This window comes from Motacilla alba, chromosome 23 (genome assembly GCF_015832195.1).
Source record: "Motacilla alba alba isolate MOTALB_02 chromosome 23, Motacilla_alba_V1.0_pri, whole genome shotgun sequence".
Taxonomy (NCBI): domain Eukaryota; kingdom Metazoa; phylum Chordata; class Aves; order Passeriformes; family Motacillidae; genus Motacilla; species Motacilla alba.
In genome coordinates, this window is record NC_052038.1 from 5,160,280 (window position 1) to 5,183,580 (window position 23,301).

Genomic DNA, 23,301 nt, shown 5'->3' on the forward strand with positions numbered 1-23,301 from the left:
GGAACGAAATGGTTGAGCAGAAGGAATTTACAGCACCTGCAGAGCATCGTGTGCTGTGGAAAACATTCAAGGTCAGCCTGAGAGAGGCAGGTCACAGCACAGATCCAGCTCCAGAGGAGCCAGGCTTGAGCTCACAGACTCCCCACTGCAGCCTCCCCACAGCGCCCCAACAATCCATTTCATGCTCCACACTCGGGTAAGGATCAAACGGAGGCAGCCCAGCTCAGAGGAGCCAAGAGTCCTCCATCCCACAGACCAGAAAGCCAGGAGCAGCAGGCAGAACAGGTTTTAAAAACAACAGCAGGCAAGGAGCAGAGGACACAATCCCAGACAAGGAGGAAGAGCCCAGCTTAACATCCACCATCAAAAGGAACAAGGGAAGGCACAAAGGCCACAGAGAGGCACAAGAATGGTAATGGGAGGTACAGAGAGGGAATGAAAACACCTGAGCACAGAGACAGAATGGCAGAGGAGCAGGAGAGCCCAATTATGCTGGAAAACCAATAATTTCTGCAGGACATGGGTACATGCAGCCCAGTCCTTTCTGGTGCCTGAACACATGCAGGGCTGCAAGAACCGTGGATAAAAAACAAACCTCCATCGGTCCAGGAACAGCCTCCTCTGGGATACCACAGAGGGTCAGAGCCCCTGTGGAGGCAGGAGAAAGGGAGGCCAGGAAATGCTCTCATTCCCTGCATTAGGGCAGAATTTTCCCTGTGAATTTAGAGAGGGAGGGATGCAGCAAAGTATGAAAGGCAGAAACAGAAGACACAATAATGTGGCTTCCAGTTGCTGCAGGAAGAGAGAAGGAAATAACATCAGCTCCTCCATACACTGGAGATTCAAAGGGAGGAGGAAAAAAGGGATTACATCAGTTAAAATGCTGCAGGGAGCTCTGGACAGAGAGGATACACAGGGGCTCGGTGCTTTCAGGCTCACACAGGAAGAAACAGGAGAGAGAACCAGCAAAAAACCACCATTGCTATGGTGATCTAAAGCATTGGACACACTCAGCAAGGAGAAGAGATAAAAGGAATTACAAGCCACATTTCCAGCTGCACAGAACATCCTTGAGATAGGATCAGGCCCCAGGATCCACCCAGCTCAATTGTTAGTTGATGCTGTCATCTGCCTCCTCATCCTCCACGCTGTCTGCAGGTCAAAGAGGACACAGCACCAGATACAAATGTAAAGGGGTTATTTTATTATTGATTCAGAGGTTAGACAAGGCACCATTTGATCTAAAAAGAAATGCAAAAAAAACCACCCCAATTAAGTGTTATTTTTGCAGGCAATTAAGAAAAGTCTCTTTTGCATTTCTCCAGCATTGTGTGAATTCCAGCTTGGTCATGATCACAGAAAAGCCACCCCATTCCCAAGTAAGGCAGGTTTGGACTAGAGCCACAGCCCCTCTGTTCAGCAGCAGAGAATCCTTGAGAAGTCTTTATGCCAGGGTTTAGGAATGCAGCAGAACAAGAAAAACAGAACTTCCAGGAAAAGACCACGGCATCTCTTTTTCCTTTCCATTTCACACATGATGAATCATTTGTTCTTTTGGTCCTCAGCTGATAGGAAGCAACTTTAGGAAAAAAATCACAGCAAACCTTTCAGTGGCCTCAGAGTACCAAGAGCCCACGAGACAAGCCCTGAAAGTCCTGGAGAAGCCTGGAGTAACATCTAGCCCTGCCCTCCAACAGGTCAAGGACCTGCAGCTGATCACTGAGAGATGTTTCCCTCTCCACAAACATGATTTCTAAGGAGAAGGCCGTCTCCTCTTCACAATGATTCTGCCAAATAAGAAATCCAACCAAAACCCAACCAAATCAGCCCCCCAACCCCTTGTTTACCACCTCCTTCCCCCCCTCCCATCAATCATACCCCCCTCCCAGCTGCCCTCCCTGCAGCCAGGCAAGGGCTGCAAGGGGTGATGTAGCAGAGTGTGCAGCGTTTGGTGGTGTCTCATCTGCTTGATGGAGTCACTCAGCTGGAATAAATGGGAACAGAGAGAGAAAAAAAAAATATTTAGGGAAAAACAAACAAACAAAATTAAGCATGGTTTATGGTAAAAAAAAAATTAAAAAAAAAAAAGAGGCTGGTGAGCTGGATGTGAAGAGAGAGGGAGGAAAGGAATGAAGAGTGGGGGAACATCTTGCTCTTGCTGTAGAGTAAAACCTTGACCAAATCCAGGAATGCCAACAGGCTGGGAACCCTTCCCAGAGTGTGGGGAGCTGCAGCTCTCCCTTTGGCTCTCAAAATAAAAGCTGTTTCCACACAACTTCTTTAGTCACCAAGATGCCAGGGCAGCTGTAACCCACACACTTTCCCGCTCCCTGGGGCACAGCAGTCCTATCCTAAATGCTATCCCAACCTCCCAGCACACCAACTCCAGGTTATCCTTCCACAGGAAACCCAGAGACAGAGCAAGGGCTGTCTGGGAGTCACAGGGGACAACAGGCTGCTGGCAAAACCAGCCCTGTTTACTGTCAGAGCCTTTCTCCTCAGTCACATGCTTTCTAGAGCAACAAGTCCACTGCTTTTGGTTCCCAGTTTGCTGGAAGGGAAGAGGTTCTGTCCCTGGAAAGGATGTGTGAGGACAGAGAGGGGATTGTCAGGCAAAAGAGAAGTTATAAAGGAAAAGAGCAAGGGATTCCTGAGGATTAAACATCTGCTCTGGCCACGGAGCTCACAGCAGCTCAGTGCACAGGATGGAGTGGGCCATCCCCAGAGAGAGAGAGAGAGGAGGATACTCAATAGCAATCAGTAAACACACATGGAATGCCAAAGGACAAAGTTTCATCTGGGCCAATCCATATTTACAGCGGGGTCCTCTAGGAAGGGCTGGAATCCCTCATGGCTAAAGGTCAGTGCCAGCCCTGCAGTGTCACCACACAGCAGCACAATGCCCTGGAAAGGCTCTGAGCACACACAGTGTCCTCAAACACAGCCCATGGAGCTGCTGGATTTGCTCAAGAAACAGGAACATTTCCATGAGCTCACAGTGAAGGTCGTTAGCTCAAGGGCACGTGGAGCCAGTGGTTAATAACGCTGTCTCTCGAGCCTTGAGAAATCATTTGTTTTGCAATAAGGCTTTATTATATTTAGACTTTGGGATCAGGAGAAGCTCATTGCATCTTCCTCTCCTTGGTCAAAACCAAGGTGAGAGTGAAGAGTTAAAACCCAAGTCCTTTTCTTATCCTCAGGACATCCCAATCTGCCACACAGTAACTGCCAGACTCTGACCACAGATTTCACATTAAAAAGAAGCATTTCACTAATTTGCTATCAATCCCACAAATAAATAAAGGTTGAAACCCCCCCCACCCTCTTTCTGCCCCCACAAGTGCCATCAGAACAGGAACCTGCTACCCCACAGGGAATAAAACACATACAAGGAGAACATATTTCATCACCCAGCCCTGAGCAGCAGCCAGGCTGGCCCTCAGGCTGCTCCCACAGCAATACACACAGAGCAACCCCAGGTTTCAATCCTGCAGCTTCACCTCTCCTGGGAAATCCTTCCCCCACATCCCCAACCTTCTCCAAGGTCCCTGTGGGGTAGCTGGGAGGAGCCAGAAGTACAGTTCCTTCCAGAGAGGAGCATTTCTAGGATGAAACAAAGGCTTTTTGACCCAAAGGAGTGCAGAGCCCATTTCGGGCAGCTGGAGCCTGGGCTCGCTGCGGCCTCTAGAGGCCAAAATCCCAATATCTACACGCAGACTGACGTTCACATATAGCCACATCGAGACCGTTAACAGCTCGTTTAATTAGAGAATTAGCACAGCCCTGCCTTGGGCTGCATCACCTCATCCCTTCCCCTTCTACTCTGCTCAGTCCTTGGCCCCAGAGAGACAGAGACAGAGAAAGAGAGAGGAAAAAAAAAGGAGAACCCCATCGTGGGACGGAGCTTTAAATGAACATAACCAGGTCTTTACATGTTGCTTTCGTGAAGGCTGCCAGGATGCTGGCAAACACCACGTCGGGGGACTGGGAGGCATCCACGGCCGTATGGATCCCTCTCTTGCTGTAGTAGGACACCAGGGGGGAGGTCTGGGTGTGATAGGCCTTCAGCCGGGTTTTCAGGGCCGTCTCGTTATCGTCCGAGCGGCGGATCAGGGGCTCTCCAGTGACCTGGGAGAAGCAAGGGGACAATCTCCAGCCAGCTGCAGCCTGGGATGCTCCCCCCTTCTCTCCCTGCTCCCCTCCTCCTCCAGGGCGGTGCTGCAGAGGAGACCCCAGGTGTGCAGCGGGGATGGAGGGAACCCGGGGCAGCCAGAACAAGACCCAGAGCAGTCACTGAAGAGAGAAGGGCTCAGCACCGTGGTCTTTTTCCCCCACACACCACTCTGCTTGCTAAAAGGAGCCTTGAGACCAGGCACCAGCTACAGCTGCTCGCCAGGATGGAAACCAGTCACAACCAGAGTTGTGGACAGAGTCCAACAAGTTCAGAGGCTGGCAGAGCCTGGGCCAGCTCTGCAGGCTGGCCATGCCCTTCCTCCATCCATCCATCCATCCATCCATCCATCCATCCATCCATCCATCCATCCATCCATCCATCCATCCATCCATCCATCCATCCCTCCATCCCTCCAGTGCCGTTGCCTCAGGCTGCCCCAGCAGCTCCCCATGCTCCCCAGAAAGCCAGGACAGGAAGGCACAAGAGAAGGAAAGAAATGAGTTTTTTCCAGGGAGACACTGCAAAGCATCAGCTAAACCCAAAGCAAGGCAGGCTGCAGCCTTGGGAGCTCACATACATCGTCCTTCATGTGCTCTTTCGGGGGTCTGAACTCCTCGTGATACGAGCGGCCACTCGCTGGGTGAATCAGCCTGAGGCAGAAAAGAAGTGTCAGCAAAGCAGCTGGTCAGGACAAGATCTCCTGAACCTGCCACTCATCAGCACAGAAACATCTGCCACAGCAACACCATGAGCCTTTCACTTGTAAGAAGATTCTCTCCAGTTATTTCTGTACCGAGGGCCTCTTCAGTTTGGAAAAGCAGCTGCGCTGGGAGATGGAGAAGGGGAGTTTTACATCCTGCTCTGCTGGGAAAGGGGTCTGGAAAACAGTGCACGAGAACACACTCCTGACCCTGGAGGAAGTTTACTGGATCTCAAATGTATTCAGTGTCCTGGGTAAGGGAGCAATAATAGCTTTGGAGAAGGAAGAACTTGGAGTGAGATTTCTATAGAAATCCCTGATTTATAGGGCAAGGAAGGGGCTCTGCTCAAGGCTGGCCTGGGCACGGGGCAGAAATAGAGACCAGCAGCACAGCCAGCCTTAAGCACCATGAGGACAGCCTGGGATCTGAAATGAGGGTGCTCTTCCACAGACTAGGAAATCCCAAGCTGAGCACCGAGCACTGGGAGAGGAGGATTACCGTCCCGTGATCCTCCGGATCAGCAAGGAGTCGGGGATGCTGAACTCAATGACAGAGTCGAGCTTCTCTCTCCTTTTCTCCAGGAGCTCATCCAGCTGCAAGAGCAAACACCCACCTCAGAGGGGCTGAGGGAGCAGGGACCCCTGGGTTTGAGGGAAGGGGGTGCCGGAGCAGCCCCCGAGCAGGGGCTCCCATACCATCTCTGCCTGTTTCACTGTGCGTGGGAAGCCGTCCAGGAGGAAGCCGTTCTTGCAGGGAGGGGAGTCCAGGTTGTTCTCAATCAGCTCCACCACCATCTCATCACTCACCTGCGGAGATGAGACAGGTACGCTGTCAGGAAGGGCACCCTGAATTTACACACAGCTGCTGCCCGTGCGGACAGGGTGGGATTTTTGTGCAGGGCCAAGGGTTGGGCTCAATAATTCTTGTGTGTCCCTTCCGATCCTTGTCTGTCAGGATATTGTGTGATTCCATAGTTCATGTCAATGCTCAGGCTGCCTGTTCAGGCCTGCCCACATCAGGGCAGCACTCCCTGCAACACTAGGACAGAGGCAATGCCACATTTCCCTCCAGGGACACTCCAGCCCACACAGGGACTTGGACCAGCACTGTAACCTCACTGTTACAAAGGTTGCTGCGTTGCAAGGAACGCGGTCAGCTCAAACTCCTTAGATTATTATTTTTTTTAACCAATTCACAATACAAAGTATCAACACAACCTTGATTTCCTGTTACTTTGTACCTTCACCTACACATCCACCTCGGGAGGCAGGCCTGGGCAGGAAGGGCAGAGCAGGCGAGTTGCTCATTGACTCCTATAAACCTCAAACGAAGGTGAAAGCCCGGTAGCTGCTGACAAGCTCTGGCTTCAGTGGACAGTTTTTTCCCCATCTAACAATCTCAGCACACCACTGGGATTAGTGCCTTTTCCACAGATGCTGCAGCCCCAACAACAGCTGTTTATTTGGGAGCAGCTCTCCTCAGCAGCGCTGTTTTCTCCAGCACACACGGCTGGGACCCAGCAGGATTGGGGACCAGGCTGTCACAACACACAAACAACAGCCCTGCAGGCAGGGGAAGTAAGCAACAAGTCACTTCTGTGCCTTCCTGATTACACCCTTTGGAGAAAAAAAAGATGCTGAGCATAAAGCCCATCCTGCAACGCTGGGGTGCTCCCAGCTGAGTTATCACAGAGCTGCGGGATGTGCCCGCGGAGCAGCCTGGAGCTGCCTGCCACACACAAAACACACGTGGCAGATACCACCAGCCTGGCCAGATAACGTCCCTATCTTTCATAACCAGCTGGGGATTGCAGGCTCGGTGTTGCAATGAGCTCAGAGCAGAAGCGAGATAAGGCTGCTCTCCCCATCTGGGGCCTGCAGATTCTCCCTGGGGTGTCAGGAGCCTGTGGCAGCCGCAGGGATGCTCGAGATCTGCCCCACACTGGGGCAAGTCACTGCAATTTGTGGTCCCTCGAGTTTCCCCGAGATATTTCAGTCGTTAGGATGAGATAATGAGACCCTCAAAAAAATGAATGTCAGAGATTCTAACTCATGTCCCTTGAGAATCCAAAGTGTCTCTCTCACACAGCAGCTGCTGTAACTACAACAGCAACACCTTTAGGTCTATTTTCACCTCACAGTTACAGGTGAACCGAGCTTATGCAGGAGCTGGGATGCAGATGAACCCTCTGAAGTGACACCTGGAGCTCAGGTATCAAGTGAAGAGACACAGGAGCCACAAAGCACGGCTGTAACATCCTGCAGCTCCAAGGATACACTGTGACCACAGATTCCAGGAGCCAGAAAATTACCAGCCAGCCTGCACCCCCTGAAAGAGAAAAACAGCACAGGGCCACAGGCTGCTGGTAAGCAAACAGTAATTTTGAAGGGGAAGGATGTTTGTATAGGACGCTTCTCCTGCAGGGTGATAGAAGGAAAGCCCCCAGCCCATCCCTACCTTCACCCTGCAATCTGCATTCCTACACTAATTAGAGAATCCTAATGAGAAGATGCATTTCGTCTGCTCTCATTCCAGATGCTGCCAGCCCATGTCCCCTCCCAGCACATTCCCCGCGACCCACCAGCTTCCCCGAATCCATCGTCTCCTTGAGCCGCTTGCCCAGCTCGGAGCCCGAGGCCACCATGGCCCGCAGCATGTCGCCGGTAGCCAGGTGGCACACGCAGTAGGTCTCGGCCAGCTTCGGGGCCTGCGGAAGAGGACAGAGGTGAGACAGGACCTCGGAGGCTGAGGATCCCCGGCCCGGCGGGGCCTCGTCCCCCTGTCGCGACAGCGGGACAGTCGCTGCCCGGCCAGCACGTGGCAGAGCCCGGCACGGAGCCCCGGAGCTCAGCGACACCGCGTCCCTAATCCGGGACAAAGGGATCGGGGACAAAGAGCCCCGGCCAGCGGGCCCCTGGAGGCGGGATAGGACCGAGCCCCCGCGGAAGGGAGAGCCGGGGCCACACGAACCCACCGCACACCGGCATCCCTCGGCGGGCAGGCGAAGGCCGGACACCCGCGTCCCTCCACGCGGGGGGTCACACGCTGAGTGCCGGGAGTGGGGAAAGCCGGGATCGCTCTCACTCCCGCCGGCATCGCTCTCACTCACCTGCGTGCCCTTGCCGGCGCCGGGGGGGCCCAGCAGCACGGCGCGGATGCCGTGGCGAATCCCCGCGGCCGGGGCCTGCCCGCCGCCGCCCCCGGCCTGCGCGCTCGGAGCCATGGCCGCCGCCGACTGCGCGCCCGCGCCGCGCCTCGTGGGCGGGGCCAGCGCCGCCGGGCGGGGCCATGCAAATGAGGGGCGGTGACATGCAAACTACAACGCGTTTTACATAGTGTGGGCGGGGTTATGAATGAGTGGGCGGGGTTATGAGTGAAGCGGGCGGGGTTATGAATGAAGCGGGCGGGGTTATGAATGAAGGAGGCGGGGTTATGAATGAAGGAGGCGGGGTTAAACGGAGGTGGGCGGGGCTCTGCGCGCCACGTGGATCGCTCGGTGTCCCCGCGTTCGCCCCCAGCTGTCCCCAAGCCCTGGGGTGCTGCGTCCAGCTCTGGGTCACTCGGTTCAAGGAGGACATTGAGCTGCTGGAAGGTGTCCAGCAGAGGCTGGAGCACGAGTCTGATGAGGAGCGGCTGAAGGAGCTGGGCCGGGGGAAAAGGAGGTTCAGGGGTGGCCTTATCTCTCTGCATCTCCCTGAAAGGAGTTTGGAGCCAGGTGGGGGTAGGGCCTGCCTCCCAGGCAGCTGGTGACAAGGCAAAGGGACAAGGTTGGATGTTAGGAAGAATTTCTTCACAGGAAGATTAGACATTGGATTGGGCTGCCCAGGGAAATGGTGGAGTCACCACCCTTGGAAGTATTAAAGGAAAGACTGGACGTGGCACTTGGTGCTGTGGGCATGTTAACACGGTGGTGTCCGGTCACAGTTGGACTTTGTGATCTCAGAGATCTTTTCCAGCCTAATTGATCCCGTGATTCTGAGCTGTGCTCGCCCTGGCGTCGCGTGGGATGGGCTCAGTGCCCTGCTCTGCGTGGGCTGTCCATCGCAACACTGCCCAGCACATCCAGGAGGGACTGGCACCGCAGGGCTCTGCACCTCTCTGTTCTCCCAGCCTCTCTGCATGGTCCCCACATCCCACAGAGCACAGTCCAGTGCTGGTGATGGGCCAGAGCACAGGCAAAAGCAGCCAGGATCTCACAGCAGACAAGAGCTTCCTTGGCCCTGGTTGCCAGGAGAGCCTGTGGCAAAGCCAAGACCACAGTGTTGGATACAGAAACCCAGGATAAGTCGGTGCTTCCACTCCCCCCTCAGTGGAGACAGCCACCCCTCCACAGACAGAACATTGGCTCCTCAGCAGCACCAGAGAGAGCTGCACATTTAACAAGAAGAGTTAAAAAATCCCTGCTGAGCCCATCCGTGGGCTGGAGCGGTGGCACCGTGTCCAAGATCCAGGTCTCACAGATCACACAGAGCGCCTGCCCTGATGGCAGAGCTGCATCTGCCACTGGGGCACCCACCAGAACCAGCCGCAGCTCAGCAAGGGCAGGACCGGCCCCTGACATCTTCCCAACTGCCTCCCCCTCTGCGGAGTGCCAGCCAAACACCGCCCAGCCTTTCATCTGCAGGAAGCCTGGTTCCCCTGGCAGCATTTCCCAGGTATTCCGGGCTCTCTTCCCCGCCGAGGGTCCCCGCGCTCGGGATGCGCAGCCGCGGGAGGCAGGGCAGGGCTGCGGGGCTGGGGATGAGCTGCGGGGACGCGGTGAGAGCCCGGGGTGACTGCAGGGGACAGCCCCAGCCTTGCGAGAGGGTGGGCGAGCGTCCTCCAAAAGGGATGAAGGATGCTCGGAGGCGGCTCGGCCAATGGGGCGGCTGGATTTGGTTGTCATGGCTACGGTTGGGAGGCAGAGCAGGGAGGCAGTGCTGGGAGGGAAGGGGTGCAGAGCCCCCCCATCCTCCGCAGGGGCTCGGGGCAGGCAGGGAGCTGGGGCAGGACAGACAGCCGGCCCTGGGGCCGGGTCATTCTCTTGGGATACCCATGGCAGAGTCTGTTTAAATGCTGTCTGAGGTAAGGGGGCTGTGGGGGGCTGTGGGGGAGCTGCTTTGCCTGGCACAGTGAGAAGGGAGCTGTAAAGTGCCTGTGTTGCTAATTCAGGGATGGGGGTGAAGGGCATTGTGCTGTCGGTGCCCCTCTCCCTCTCTAAGCCCCTGCACTGCTTCTCCCCAGAGACGCTGGACCCCGAGGCACAGCTACACCTCAGGCTGCTGCAGGAGCTCAGTGTTCCTTGGGGAGCCCCCCGACAGCACACCAGGACACCTGGAGGGACAACTGGACCGTGGTAAGGAGGGGATGTCTGAGGCTGGGGCACGAGTTCTGACAGGAGTGACCCATTTCATCCCTTCTGTGCCTGACCAGGGTGGGCTGGGTGCTGTTTGGTGGTGGGGGCTGAAGGGTAAAGCTGGAGGAGTTGCTCTCCTTTCCTGCTTGTGAAGCCCTGAGAGCTTCAAAACATGTTTTTTTTCATCCTATTCCTGTCTCTGGAATTGGCTGGTGGTGCTTGCTCAACGCATTACAACATCCTGCTGCTCCGGGGTCAGCGTGGTCTTTCTCCCAGTGCCCCCTGGAATGCTGTCAGGAGGTCTCTGTGGGGAGGAGCGGGTGTGCAGCTCTGGGAAATGAAACCTCTGCCTCCTGCTCCCTTCAAATCAGAGAGACCGTGCTCCTGGAAGAGCCCTGGGGCTAGACCCGGATTATTGGAGTGGAAATGTTCCCTTGCTAGCTCATCAGCTCCCTGGGTTATGTGCCAGGCTGGATCCAGAGCAGGAGATTGTTAAAGCTCAGGGTGTGAGCTCAAAGCTAAAGCTCTGCTAGGATGAGCCAGAAAACTCCGCGCTGCTTAATTGTCCCCTTGTTCCACCCCCTGTGTCACGGGACAGCCGTGGAACTGCATCCACAGCAGGGATCCAGGCTGTCCTGAGGCTGGGTGGTGTCAGTGAGTGGCCTGTGCTGTGTCTCCCTTGTCCTGGGCTCCAGGAGCCTCCAGCTGTTTGGGATCCATCCGGGATGTTCGCCCCACTGAGCGCTCAGCAGATCCAGCTGCATTCCAGAGCGTGGAGGGGCCTGTGCTGGCCTAGAAAGGCATCTCTGCTCCTTGGCTTTGTTGTTGACTGTGCTGGTGCCTGCTGATGGAGATGAGGCTGCTGTGTGCCAAAACAGAGCTCTGAACTGCAGAGAAATGTGTCTCCTCCCCCAGGGAAGATGCTCTAACCCACAGCAGGGCTCTGCTGAGCTGCTGGTTTGGAGCAGAGCAGCACACAGCTCTACCCTGGGGCACCCCGGGCTGTGGGATGGGTGCTCCATGCTGATGGAGCTTCTGGACCCTTCCTCTGAATATTCCCTTCCTTTTTACAGCGTGTCTCACCCTTAGAATCCATCCCCTGCTCCAGGAGGCTCTAAAGGAGCATCCCCACACCCAGAACATCCCACCATGAGCGGGTACTTGAACGAATCCAACTTCCTGATGGTGGAGGAGGGCTTCACCACCAGAGACCTCCTGGAGAACCTCCTGGGCGAGCTGTGCCAAGAGGTGAGGGATGCTCTGCTGCTGCCTTCGGAAAAGGCACTCCTGGAGCTGCTGCTCACTCCAGCTGTCTCCTAGAGCAACCAGCAGGCCTTCTTCGTGGCGGACCTTGGGGACATCGTGAAGAAACACCTGCGTTTCCTGAAGGCCCTGCCCCGAGTGAAGCCCTATTTCCCAGTGAAATGCAACGGCAGCGAAGGGGTGATCCGGCTGCTGGCAGAGCTGGGGGCAGGATTTGCCTGTGCCAACAAGGTAGGGCTGTGGGAGGGCAGCTCTGGGGGAAATGTTTGTGGGGGAGTGGCAGAGCTCACCCTCCTTTCCTAAGACTCTGCTCTAGGTGACATTTTCAGGGGCAGGAGTGTCCCTCTGCTGTCACAGCCCAGAAATCCTTGTCCCGTCTGTGTTGTCCCCTTTGGCTGACATCCCTGTCCTTGGAGCTGGTGGCACAGCACATCCCTGGGGTGTCACTGCCACGGCTGTCCAACTCTCGGTGTCCTCAGGACTAAGCCTAAAGCTTTTTGCTCCCTCCTGCTTCTCATTTTTAACAGCCAGACTTCCAGGGAGGAGGCAAAATGAAATCACTTACTTTAATGTAATTAAACAGGACAAGAAAGGGCAAGAGTTGTCACAGCTCAGACCAGGAGTCAGCCCCAGGCCTGCTAGCCCCTCTTGTCTCCTCTCCCATTCTCTGGTGTTTTTAAACCTGTCCCTGCCAGGACAAAGTCCACTGTGATCCCTTTGAGCTCTGGTAGCTTTTCCCTGGAAAAGCCCAGGCTGCATGCTGGCGCTTCGCCCTCCTCAGCGCTGCGAGCTGGCCGAGACCCAGAGCTGGTGGCTGGTCCTCACCCAGCTCCTGGGCACCTGCTGCACGTGTCCCCTTGTCCCTGCAGGCAGAGATCACCCAGGTTCAAGGCATTGGGGTCCCAGCAGACAGGATCTTCTACAGCAGCCCCTGCAAGCAGGTCGCCCACATCAGGTACGCGGCCACGCACGGGGTCAGGCTGATGGCCTTTGACAACGAGGTGGAGCTGAGCAAGGTGGCCAGGAGCCACCCCCGTGCCAGGTGAGTGTCTGGCAGTGCCACTGGAGCGGGTGCTGCAGGAAAGGATGGGCAGGGGGCCGTGGGGGGCAAGAGGAGGTTGTACAAGGTGGGTGTCAGTCTCTTCCCCCAAGCGGTAGTGATGGAACCCGTGGATCTAGTGCATCACAACACGGTAGCACAAGAGGAGCAGCCTCAAGCCGTGCCAGGGGAAGTTTGGATTGGATATGGGGAAAAATTTGATCACTGAAGGGGTGACCAGGCAGTGGAACAGTCTGCTCGGGGAAGGGGTGCAATCAGCATCTCTGGAAACATTCAAAAAACTTGTAGATGTGGTGCTCAGGGACGTGGCTTAGTGCTGGACTTAACAGTTGGGGTTAATATTTGGAACTCAGTGATCTTTGGGGGCTTTTCCAGCCCTCAAAGGCTCTTCCTTTCATCATCCTGTTATTCCGAGACCCCTCAACGCGGCGTGCCTTTGCTGTGCAGGATGTTGTTGGGGATCACTGCTGACTCCATCCCTGCTGCCCACCCGAGCATGACCTTTGGGACCACGCTGAAGTCCTGCCGGCGCCTGCTGCAGGCAGCGAAGGACCAGGCTGTGGAGGTTGCTGGCATCAGGTACAGCCCTGGGCCTTCTTCCCTTCTGGATTGGGATCTGGGGAGCTCTGCCCTGCTGGAACAACGCAGTGCTCCGGCTGCTCTGCTGGGAGTGAGGTGAAGGCAGGGATTTGGCCTCGTTGGGGCCAATTTGGGGCAGGTTTGACCCTCAGACAGGCTTCTGCAGGGCTGGCTTGCCGTGGCCTGTGGGGAGCTGAGTGAGTGACAGCCCCAGTGCCTTGTCCCCTCTGCCCTGGGGGTGATCAGACCTTGCTGAGATGGGGTCTGTGCCCTCAGCTTCCACCTGGGGAGCCGTGGGCTGGAGCCCCAGGCCTGGGCCCAGGCTGTGGCCACAGCACAGCTGGTGTTTGACATGGGCACAGAGCTGGGACACCACATGCACCTCCTGGACATCGGGGGGGGATTCCCTGCCACTGAGGACACCAGAGCCCCGCTGGAAGAGGTACAAACCTCCAACAGCTGCCCTCAGCAGGCAGAGAATGAGCTTGGAAGCTCTCCCTGGGTTTGGCTCCCTGCGAGGAAGGTTCTTTTTCTTCCCTCCCAGATTGCTGCCGGGATAAACTCTGCCTTGGATTTGTACTTCCCTGAGGGCGGCGGGGTGGACGTTATTGCCAGGCCTGGGCGTTACTATGTCACCTCTGCCTTCACCCTGGCTGTCAGCATCACTGCCTTGGAGGAGATCCCCGTGGAGCAGGCTGGCTCTGATGGTAGGTGTGACAGCAGGGCGTGTTCCCTGTGTCCCTGAGCCTTCCTGAGCCCTCTCCCCACTCCCCAATGGGTCCCCTGTGTCCCTGAGCCCTCTCCCCAATCCCTGATGTGTTCCCTGTATCCCTGAGCCCTCTCCCCACTCCCTGATGTGTTCCCTGTATCCCTGAGCCCCTTCCCTGTTCCCTGATGTGTCCCCTGTGTCCCTGAGCCCCCCTGAACCCTCTCCCTGTTCCCTGATGTGTCCCCGAGCCCTCTCCCTGATGTGTTCCTTGTGTCCCTGAACCCTCTCCCTGTTCCCTGATGTGTCCCCAAGCCCTCTCCCCACTCCCTGATGTGTCCCCTGTGTCCCTGAACCCTCTCCCTGCTCCCTGATGTGTCCCCTGTGTCCCTGAGCCCCCCTGAGCCCTCTCCCTGCCCCCTGACGTGTCCCCTGAGCCTCCCTGTTCCCTGATGTGTCCCCTGTGTCCCTGAGCCCTCTGTCCCCTCCCTCGCAGAGGAGGAGTGTGGCAGCAGGAAGAGCCTGGTCTATCACCTCAGCGATGGCATCTACGGTGCCTTCAGCTGCCTCCTGTTCGACAGCCCCTGCCCCCGGCCTCGGCTGCACAAGGTGAGGGGCGAGGGGCTCAGGATGTCCCTCACGTTGGGTCAGCCACGGGGGGAAGCCGCACCCACTCCGTGGGGCCGAATTCGGGGCTCGGGGTGCCACTGGGGACGTGCTGATCCCACAGAGGCCGTGCCCAGAGCAGCCCTGGCACAGCAGCAGCCTGCGGGGCCCGCCGGGGCACGGCGAGGATCGCATCGCCGACGGGCTGCAGCTGCCCCGGCTGCACGTGGGGGACTGGCTGCTTTTTGGGAACATGGGAGCCTACAGCACGCCGACAGCGTCCCTGCTCACAGCTGCTCCCCGGGCACGCGTCACCTACGCCATGTCCCGTGTGGCCTGGTAAGAGATGGGCAGGGCTGGGGTCACCCACGCCATGTCCCTGTGGCCTGGTAAGAGATGGGCAGGGCTGGGGTCACCCACGCCATGTCCCTGTGGCCTGGCAAGAGATGGGCAGGGCTGGGGTCACCCACGCCATGTCCCTGTGGCCTGGTAAGAGATGGGCAGGGTGGGAGGGCAGGGCTGGGGTCACCCACACCATGTCCCTGTGGCCTGGTAAGAGATGGGCAGGGCTGGGGTCACCCACGCCATGTCCCTGTGGCCTGGTAAGAGATGGGCAGGGTGGGAGGGCAGGGCTGGCTCCCGTGCGAGGTGCTGGCTTCTCTTCCAGCTGGGCTCTTGGCCCAAGGAAAAGGGGGAAAGCTGAGTCCCTGAACCTGGGAATTTCAGGGTGAAATCATGGCCTCGAGAGGCAAAAGTCCTATTTTTAAAATAGGATTTTAAAAATGTTTTTAATATTAAAAATATGAAATATTTAAAAATATTTTTTAATGTTATCATGGTTGAGGCAGTTTTTCACTGGAGGAAAGAGAGCCAGCTCACCTCTGGCTGTCATTCTGGGGGACAGGAGAGCCCTGGTGTGTCCCCATCCCATCCTCAAGGGGCTGCTCCTTCCCCTGGCTCCCCCTTGGGTGTCTCCCCTTGCAGGAAAGCTGTCCAGCTCTTCCAGGGAAAGCCACCCCAGACAGAAGATGACCGTGAGAGCCTCTGCACGCCCTTGTCCTGTGGCTGGGAGATGGCAGAGACACTTTGTGTCACCCCTGTCTTCGCTCCAGCTGGCATCATCTGAGCAGCTCTGGGGAAGGAGCCACGGTGGGAAAGGTCCTGTGGTGGTACTGGCAGGGGAAATGTCCCATCATGGTGTTGGGTGGGAAAAATCCCATGGCAGCACCAGGGGAAATGTCCCATCATGGTGTTGGGGTGGGAAAAATCCCATGGCAGCACCAGGGGAAATGTCCCATCATGGTGTTGGGGTGGGAAAAATCCCATGGCAGCACCAGGGGAAATGTCCCATCATGGTGTTGGGGTGGGAAAAATCCCATGGCAGCCCCAGGGGAAAAGTCCCACAGTGGTGCTGGAGGGATAAAAATCCTACAGCGGGAAAAGCGGGATTTTCACATCCTGCAAATCCACAGTGGGAAAAGTCCCCTGGCAGTACCAGAAGGGAGAGGTCCTGCGGTGGTACCGGAGGGGGAAAGGATCCCATGGCAGTGCCAGGGAGGAGGAAGATGCCATCCTGCCTCTGGCATCACCCCGCTCTGCTCTCATGGCCTTGGAAGTAAATCCTGTCCCATAAATCCCGCTCCTCCAGCTCCTGTGCTGTGTGTGCCTTCCAAAGGGGTTCGGGGGGTCTGGGCTCTGTTTTTAGGGGGGTGGTGGTCATTGGTAGCCCAGCGAGGCTTGAGGGGTCGGGTGAGGAAGCCCCTGGCACTTCCTCCCCTCCCTGTGCCAGGAACTGGGAGTGCTGGGGGGCGCTGGGAGCACTGGGAGAACTGGGGGGCACTGGGAGAGCTGAGGGGCACTGGGAGAACTGGGGGGCACTGGGAGAGCTGGGGCCACTGGGAGGACCTTGGATCATGGGAATGGGATGCACTCAGGGTAATGGGACACCGGGTGACACCGAGGTGGAGGCACTGGGAGCACTGGGGGGGTGCATTGGTCAGATCACCCTTGATCTCCAGGTTTGGGGACTCAGAGAGGGCACTGGGAGAACGAGACTGGGAGGACACTGGGAGCATTGGGAGGACACTGGGAGGGCACTTGGGGGGGCACTGGGAGCACTGGGGGGCACTGGGAGAACTGGGGGGCACTGGGAAGGCACTGGGAGCCCTGGGAGAGCCTTGAGCTCCGTGGCCGCCAGGGGGCGCTGGGGCGCGGCGCGCCGCAGTCCTCCGAGCCGCCAGGGGCGCTAGAGCACAGGGCGGGGCGCTGCTGCCGCTCTTCTCTCTGACTCCGCCCAGCCGTAGAGCGCGACACGGTGCCGCGCCGTCGGTCGCGCTTGACGGCGGGGGCGTCGCGAAAGGCCCGTGAAGGACGGCGGCGGGCCCGTGAGGGGGGGCGGCGGTGTCGGCGGCGCGACAGCGGCCGTGTCGCGACAGCAGCGCAGCCATGCCGTTCTGGGGCCTGCAGAAGCAGCTGGGCATCGATGTGGACAGCTTCCTGCTGCGGCAGAGCATGCCGCAGCCGCACGGCCAGGCCGCGGTCTGCCACGCCTTCGAGCGCGAGTGGGTGGAGTGCGGGCACGGGCTGGGCCAGACCCGCGCCCGGCGCGAGTGTCAGCTCGAGTACGAGGATTTCATGGAGTGCATGAAGCGCACCAAGCTGGTGGGTGAGCGGGGGGACAGCGCGGGGCCTTGGGGGGACACGGGGGGCGTAGGGATCTGGGGGTCCTGACAAACTGGGGGGGCACCAGCCGCGGGCTGGGGGCACTCGAGGTGCAGGGTCAGGCTGGGGAGGGGTGCAGAGGGGCCTGGCCGTGCTCTGGGGGAGGTTTGGGGGCTCCAGCTCTAGGGGGGGAGCGCTGCCTGGTCGTTCCCAGCCTGAGGGGGGGCTGGCCCCGCAGCAGCCCCTTCCCCCGGGCTGTGCTGGCTGCAGGAGCGCGGGGAAGCCGCGGCTGCCCCGTTCCTGGGAGGGTTCCAGGCCAGCTTGGAGCGGTCTGGTCAGTGGAAGGTGTCCCTGCCCACGGGGGTGGGGCCGGATGGGGTTTTAGTTCCCTCCCAACCAAACCATTCCATGCTTCGGGGCAGCGTGGAGCAGACCTTTGTCCCTGCCCCTGCTCCTCCAGCAGCTGCCACATCCAGGACAAAATCCTGCTCGGAAAACGGGGCTGGAAACCCAAATCTCATCAGTCCTGAAAGCCCCAAAATCTTTGAGAAGAGCCTCAAGGTGGAGCGAGGAGCCCCAGGGCGGGGGTAGTGAGGGCTCCACGTCTGTGGGGCTGCCAGGACCTGCCCTGGGGACCCCTTGGGGACCCCCTGAGACCCTCCCCTGTGTCCCTGGCAGACTCAGCGGCTCCGGATGATCCTGGAGCAGCGGGACAAGATGATCAAGCAGGGGAAGTACACACCCCCCGAGCACCACATGGGCAAGGAGGAGCCCAGGCCGTGATTCCCTCGGGAATTCCTCTCGGAAGAAAGCTCCCGGAGCGCGGGGCAGGGGCCCTGCTGTGGCTGGAGGGGAGCAGCCTCGGGTTGGGCGTTGCTGGGGCAGTAAATATCCCTTTGGAATGTCTCCTTGCCTCTGTCTTCTCTTTTATTTGGGGGGTGAAACACCTCGGTTCCACACGGATTCAGAGTGGAGGCTGGATTTGGGATCTCTCCTGGCTTTTCAGTGTGTGGGAGGCAGATATCCTCCCTGGGGGGGTGAAATCCCATATTCCAGCAGGATCCGTGGGGCCCTGGCACAGCCCGGGGGGTCTGTCCCTCCCCAGGAGAGTTTTTCCTTCCATTCCCTCACTTTTGGAGCCGCAGGAGAATCCCTGGAAGGGGAGAGGGGCCAGCTCTGTGCTTCAATCCACATTTTTAAAGCTGCTGCTGGTGGAGTTAGTGCTGGATCCTCGCTGGGACATTCCTGATCCCAAATCCCCCTGCTGGGATGGCAAAGGCTGAGCCCGGCGCGACCTCTGGGGGCAGGGATGTGACACAAGGGACGTTCCAGGAGGGACATTCCAGACCCCTGCTTCCTGGAGCGTGAATCCCACGTGGCTCCCTGACTCCAGGCCCTGGGATGTGAGGGCTCACAGCTGGGTGCTGGTTTTGGGGGGCTCTGAGCCCCCTCAGGGTGTCCAGGGCAGGGATCTGAGCCGGGAGAGCTCTGTTATTTCCCCTTGGAACAAAGTGCCCTGCAGAAAGCCCTTCCCTGGATTTCCCAGGAGCCATCCCAGCAGGGTTGGAGCTTTTCCTGGCATTTCTGCTGCTCCTCACAAGCCCCTGTCCCTCATTCCCCCCAAACCAGCCCTGCTTGAGCTTTGTCCCTTCCCCCAGCCCCGGATGGATCCCGTGCTCAGCCCGGATGCATTCCCTGTGCTCAGCCCGGATGGATTCCCTGTGCTCAGCCGGGATGGATTCCCCGTGCTCAGCCCGGATGCATTCCCCGTGCTCAGCCCGGATGGATTCCCCGTGCTCAGCCCGGGTGGATTCCCCGTGCTCAGCCCGGATGCATTCCCTGTGCTCAGCCCGGATGCATTCCCTGTGCTCAGCCCGGATGCATTCCCTGTGCTCAGCCCGGGTGGATTCCCTGTGCTCAGCCGGGATGGATCCCATGCTCAGCCCGGATGCATTCCCTGTGCTCAGCCCGGGTGGATTCCCTGTGCTCAGCCCGGATGGATCCCGTGCTCAGCCCGGGTGGATTCCTCGTGCTCAGCCCGGATGGATCCCCTGTGCTCAGCCTGGATGGATTCCCCGTGCTCAGCCCGGGTGGATTCCCTGTGCTCAGCCCGGGTGGATTCCCTGTGCTCAGCCCGGATGCATTCCCTGTGCTCAGCCTGGATGGATTCCCCGTGCTCAGCCTGGATGGATCCCGTGCTCAGCCCGGATGGATTCCCCGTGCTCAGCCCGGATGGATTCCCCGTGCTCAGCCCGGGTGGATTCCCCGTGCTCAGCCCGGATGGATTCCCTGTGCTCAGCCCGGGTGGATTCCCCGTGCTCAGCCTGGATGCATTCCCCGTGCTCAGCCGGGATGGATCCCGTGCTCAGCCCGGGTGGATTCCCCGTGCTCAGCCCGGATGGATTCCCTGTGCTCAGCCCGGGTGGATTCCCTGTGCTCAGCCCGGATGCATTCCCTGTGCTCAGCCCGGGTGGATTCCCCGTGCTCAGCCCGGGTGGATTCCCTGTGCTCAGCCCGGGTGGATTCCCTGTGCTCAGCCCGGGTGGATTCCCCGTGCTCAGCCTGGATGCATTCCCCGTGCTCAGCCGGGATGGATCCCGTGCTCAGCCCGGGTGGATTCCCTGTGCTCAGCCCGGGTGGATTCCCCGTGCTCAGCCCGGGTGGATTCCCCGTGCTCAGCCCGGATGGATTCCCCGTGCTCAGCCCGGGTGGATTCCCCGTGCTCAGCCCGGATGCATTCCCCGTGCTCAGCCCGGATGGATTCCCCGTGCTCAGCCCGGGTGGATTCCCTGTGCTCAGCCCGGATGCATTCCCTGTGCTCAGCCCGGATGCATTCCCTGTGCTCAGCCCGGGTGGATTCCCTGTGCTCAGCCCGGATGGATCCCGTGCTCAGCCCGGGTGGATTCCTCGTGCTCAGCCCGGATGGATCCCCTGTGCTCAGCCTGGATGGATTCCCTGTGCTCAGCCCGGGTGGATTCCCCGTGCTCAGCCCGGATGGATTCCCTGTGCTCAGCCCGGGTGGATTCCCTGTGCTCAGCCCGGGTGGATTCCCCGTGCTCAGCCCGGGTGGATTCCCTGTGCTCAGCCCGGGTGGATTCCCCGTGCTCAGCCTGGATGCATTCCCCGTGCTCAGCCGGGATGGATCCCGTGCTCAGCCCGGGTGGATTCCCTGTGCTCAGCCTGGATGCATTCCCCGTGCTCAGCCGGGATGGATCCCGTGCTCAGCCCGGGTGGATTCCCTGTGCTCAGCCCGGGTGGATTCCCTGTGCTCTGCCTGAGGCTGGGGGAGGCTGGCCCTGGAGAGCTCACAATTCCCAGGCTGGGTTCAGATCCTGTGAGCCAGGGGCACATCCCTGTCCCGGGACTGGCTCTTCCTTGTTTGGCACTGCTGATCCCACTCTGCCATTTGTGTTCCTTCGAATTTAACTCTGAAAATAATGTCCTTTTACATTTTTTTTCTCATCAATTTTGACATTTTCCTCCTGTTTCTTGCCCAAAGCAGGAATAAATGACCCAAGATCCCATGATCCTGGCTGGATCCTGGCTAATTCCTGGGAGAACGATAATCCTCAGGGATTCTGGTTGCTGCTTTAAATGTGAAAACTCTGTTGGTGATGAGTTTGAGCAGAGGAAAACCAACACCAGGATATCAGTGCTCCGTGGATCTCAGCACTGCAGCTGGAACAGTGGGCAAAGAGCAGCTCTGAGGAGGGAAACCCGGGAAAATACGGGAAAGGGAATGGCTTCAGGTGGAAAGGGACTGGGGAGGCTGCAGAGCTGCCGGAACAGAAAAGGGTGGATAAAGAGGGGGAATGGTGCTGGGGATGGAAACTGAGCAGTGCCACAGAGCCACTGGAGTTATTCATCCTCAGGGAATTGTCCACTGGAGTTGTTTATCCTCAGGGAATTGTCCACTGGAGTTGTTCGTCCTCAGTGGATTGTCCACTGGAGTTGTTCATCCTCAGGGAATTGTCCACTGGAGTTGTTCATCCTCAGGGAGCTGTCCCAGGGGGGTTTGGGGAGGACTGAGGGAGGGGATGGGACTGTCCCACACGGAACACCCAGAAGGTCTGAGCAGGGCTGAGCTGTTCAGGAGCTGATCCCTCTCCGAAGCACCTGCAGCTCCCCAGTCCCTGCTTTCAGCCATGGAAATTTGGGAAATTTGGGAAATGGAGCCAGCCAGGAGCTCAAACCCTCATGAGCCTCCGCACTTGCAGTCGCTCATTATGGATGATGATTAATTATTATCAATTATCTTTCCCAACGAGATGTGCACTGCTGGAGGAGTGCAGAGAAGACTTTGAGGATGACTTTTCCAGTGGAGGCTTTGCCGGGGCCATCACAACTTCCTCCCGAGCTGGATGTGAGGGCTGGTGGCACCCGGAGCCACGCAGCAGCACGGGGCCAACGCTCCCAGGAATTTTGGGGGGAATAAAAAAACCCCGTTTTGATTACAAGTCTTGCATTTCCAGGGAGAGGAAGGAAAAAATAAAACAGGCTCAGCAAAAAGCCTGACAGCTCCACGCCGGTGTGGAGAGTGACTCATCCCATGCAGATGTCAGAGGAAATATTGGGATGCATCCATTGGGAACGCTCCTGGCTCCCCAGGGGCTCTTTAGATCCCTTCCAAATCCAATTGCTGCGGCGATCGGCGCGCAGCCACGGCCGGCAGGACCCGTTTGCTTGAGCTAAAAGCTCTGCCAGGAATTTCACCAATAAAGGGAATAATCAAAGACCCGATGAAAACAATCAAATTTATGGAGAGATTAAAATAAAAACACCTCCCGGCTCTGCTGGGAGGAGACCGAGGCCGAGGCTCTGGCTGAGCAGTAGGGATCGAAAATGGATCCGATGCTCCTGACCGAGTTCCCCTGGGCAAAGGGATTTGGAGCATCCTCAGCTCCACAGTGTGGCTCACCACGAAGCCTGAACAGGATCCATATGCAGCCCGTAGCAGTTCCAAATTTATATTTTTGCTCTTTGCCTTTTTTGTCGCGTTTCTGGCACGGCGTGGTGCCACGTCCCAGCTGGGTGGGAGGCACCGGGGCTGGGATGGGGTGGGAGATCTCCATGGGGAGCTGCTTCTGCCGTGGACACGGCCTTGGCTGGGCAGGAGCTGGTGAGGGCAGAGCACCATCCCTCCCCCCAGCCCCTCATCCCCGTTTTCCTACAACCCTAAGCCCCCCGGAGTGGGAATTGGGGTCTGGGATGGGGATGAGCCCCCACATCCCGCAGCTCCCCCAGCTCTGGATGTGCTGTGCATCATCTGCAGCTCCTCTCTGCCTCGGAGAGGGGGAACAAACAACTCTCAGGAGATGAATAATTTATCACAAGTCAAGGGAGAAGGCAGATTTCAGCCCTGGGCTCGGGCAGAAGGTTTTAATGAGGGAGAGGGGACCGTTCTTGGGGCAGAGCCGGGTTCTGGCTGATTTGCACCAGGAGACATCTCCCTGCATCCCTGTGGATATCCAAGGTCTCGGCACTCGGGGTCCCGGGGGTCCCCTCAATCCTGCTGAGCAGCACAGGAGCAGGGAAATGAAATGATTTAGGGAGGACCTGCCTCCCCTTTCCTCTCGAAATAACGATTCCCTGTCTCCGCGTCGGCAAAACAAGGCACGATCCTAACCCAGATTCGCAGCACGAACGATCCGGCGGCTCCCGGCGCTGCGAGGGATTTCGGGAAGCGCGTTCCGGGTGTGAGATCCACGCGGGCTGGAACCGGCGCCGTCTCCCAGCCGCCCGCGCTCCTCCGGCGTTCAGCACGGCTGGAATTGGCTGAGCACCGGGAGGGAGCAGCCTGGAGCCCGGCTGGTGACACACGGGGTGACAAAGGCAGGCGTCACCCCGCAGCCAGCACCGGACCTCCCGCCGCCGGCCGGGCCGTGAACCCTGCGTGCTGTCCCCGGGGCGAGCGGCGCCCGGTCACCAAGGCGGGCAGCAGGGGTGACCGAGGGTGTCACAGCATGTCCCCAGCGTGCGCCCGGGGCCGGGCCGGCCGTGGCCGCGCTCAGCGCTGCAGACGCGCGGCTGAGCCGCCCAACCCGTCCGGGAGCTTTGGGAACGGCGCTGCGGCAGCGTCTGGCTCTCCAGGCGCTTCCCTCCTCCCAGCGCCTCTGGGGCCGCCGGCTCTGCCGGGATGAGCCTCCCCTGCTCCTCTCTCACGGGTTTTGGGGTCCCCCATAATGATGAGAACCGCAGCCCTCTCTCTCGAGTGTT

The 23,301-nt window shown here is 58.4% G+C and overlaps 3 protein-coding genes across 4 annotated transcripts; 2 read left to right on the top strand and 1 right to left on the bottom strand.

Moving 5' to 3' along the window:
• Positions 1-1,181: 1,181 nt before the first annotated feature.
• LOC119711075 (adenylate kinase 2, mitochondrial-like) lies at positions 1,182-8,156 on the bottom strand. 2 transcript variants are annotated; one of them, XM_038160808.1, is made up of 7 exons: positions 7,985-8,153; positions 7,457-7,582; positions 5,571-5,681; positions 5,374-5,468; positions 4,752-4,824; positions 3,933-4,128; positions 1,182-1,984 (listed from the first exon to the last, which is right to left on the bottom strand). In XM_038160808.1, exons 1-7 carry the CDS (start codon positions 8,096-8,098, stop codon positions 1,977-1,979), a joined length of 723 nt encoding a protein of 240 aa, XP_038016736.1. In that variant the 5' UTR covers positions 8,099-8,153; the 3' UTR covers positions 1,182-1,976. The 2 variants fall into 2 exon arrangements, with proteins under 2 accessions (XP_038016736.1, XP_038016735.1); XM_038160807.1 differs by lacking the exon at positions 1,182-1,984 and having other exon boundaries at positions 3,328-4,128; positions 7,985-8,156.
• A 1,937-nt stretch (positions 8,157-10,093) lies between these two features.
• Positions 10,094-16,071, top strand: LOC119711036 (antizyme inhibitor 2-like). Its single transcript, XM_038160705.1, has 10 exons — positions 10,094-10,210; positions 11,284-11,458; positions 11,531-11,704; positions 12,343-12,515; positions 12,981-13,112; positions 13,389-13,554; positions 13,657-13,819; positions 14,315-14,427; positions 14,549-14,763; positions 15,409-16,071. The coding sequence occupies exons 2-10, from the start codon at positions 11,360-11,362 to the stop codon at positions 15,548-15,550; spliced, it is 1,377 nt and encodes a 458-aa protein (XP_038016633.1). The 5' UTR covers positions 10,094-10,210; positions 11,284-11,359; the 3' UTR covers positions 15,551-16,071.
• Positions 16,072-16,728: 657 nt separating this feature from the next.
• Positions 16,729-17,991, top strand: NDUFS5 (NADH:ubiquinone oxidoreductase subunit S5). Its single transcript, XM_038160721.1, has 2 exons — positions 16,729-17,085; positions 17,764-17,991. Exons 1-2 carry the CDS (start codon positions 16,870-16,872, stop codon positions 17,866-17,868), a joined length of 321 nt encoding a protein of 106 aa, XP_038016649.1. The 5' UTR covers positions 16,729-16,869; the 3' UTR covers positions 17,869-17,991.
• The last annotated feature ends 5,310 nt before the right edge of the window (positions 17,992-23,301 follow it).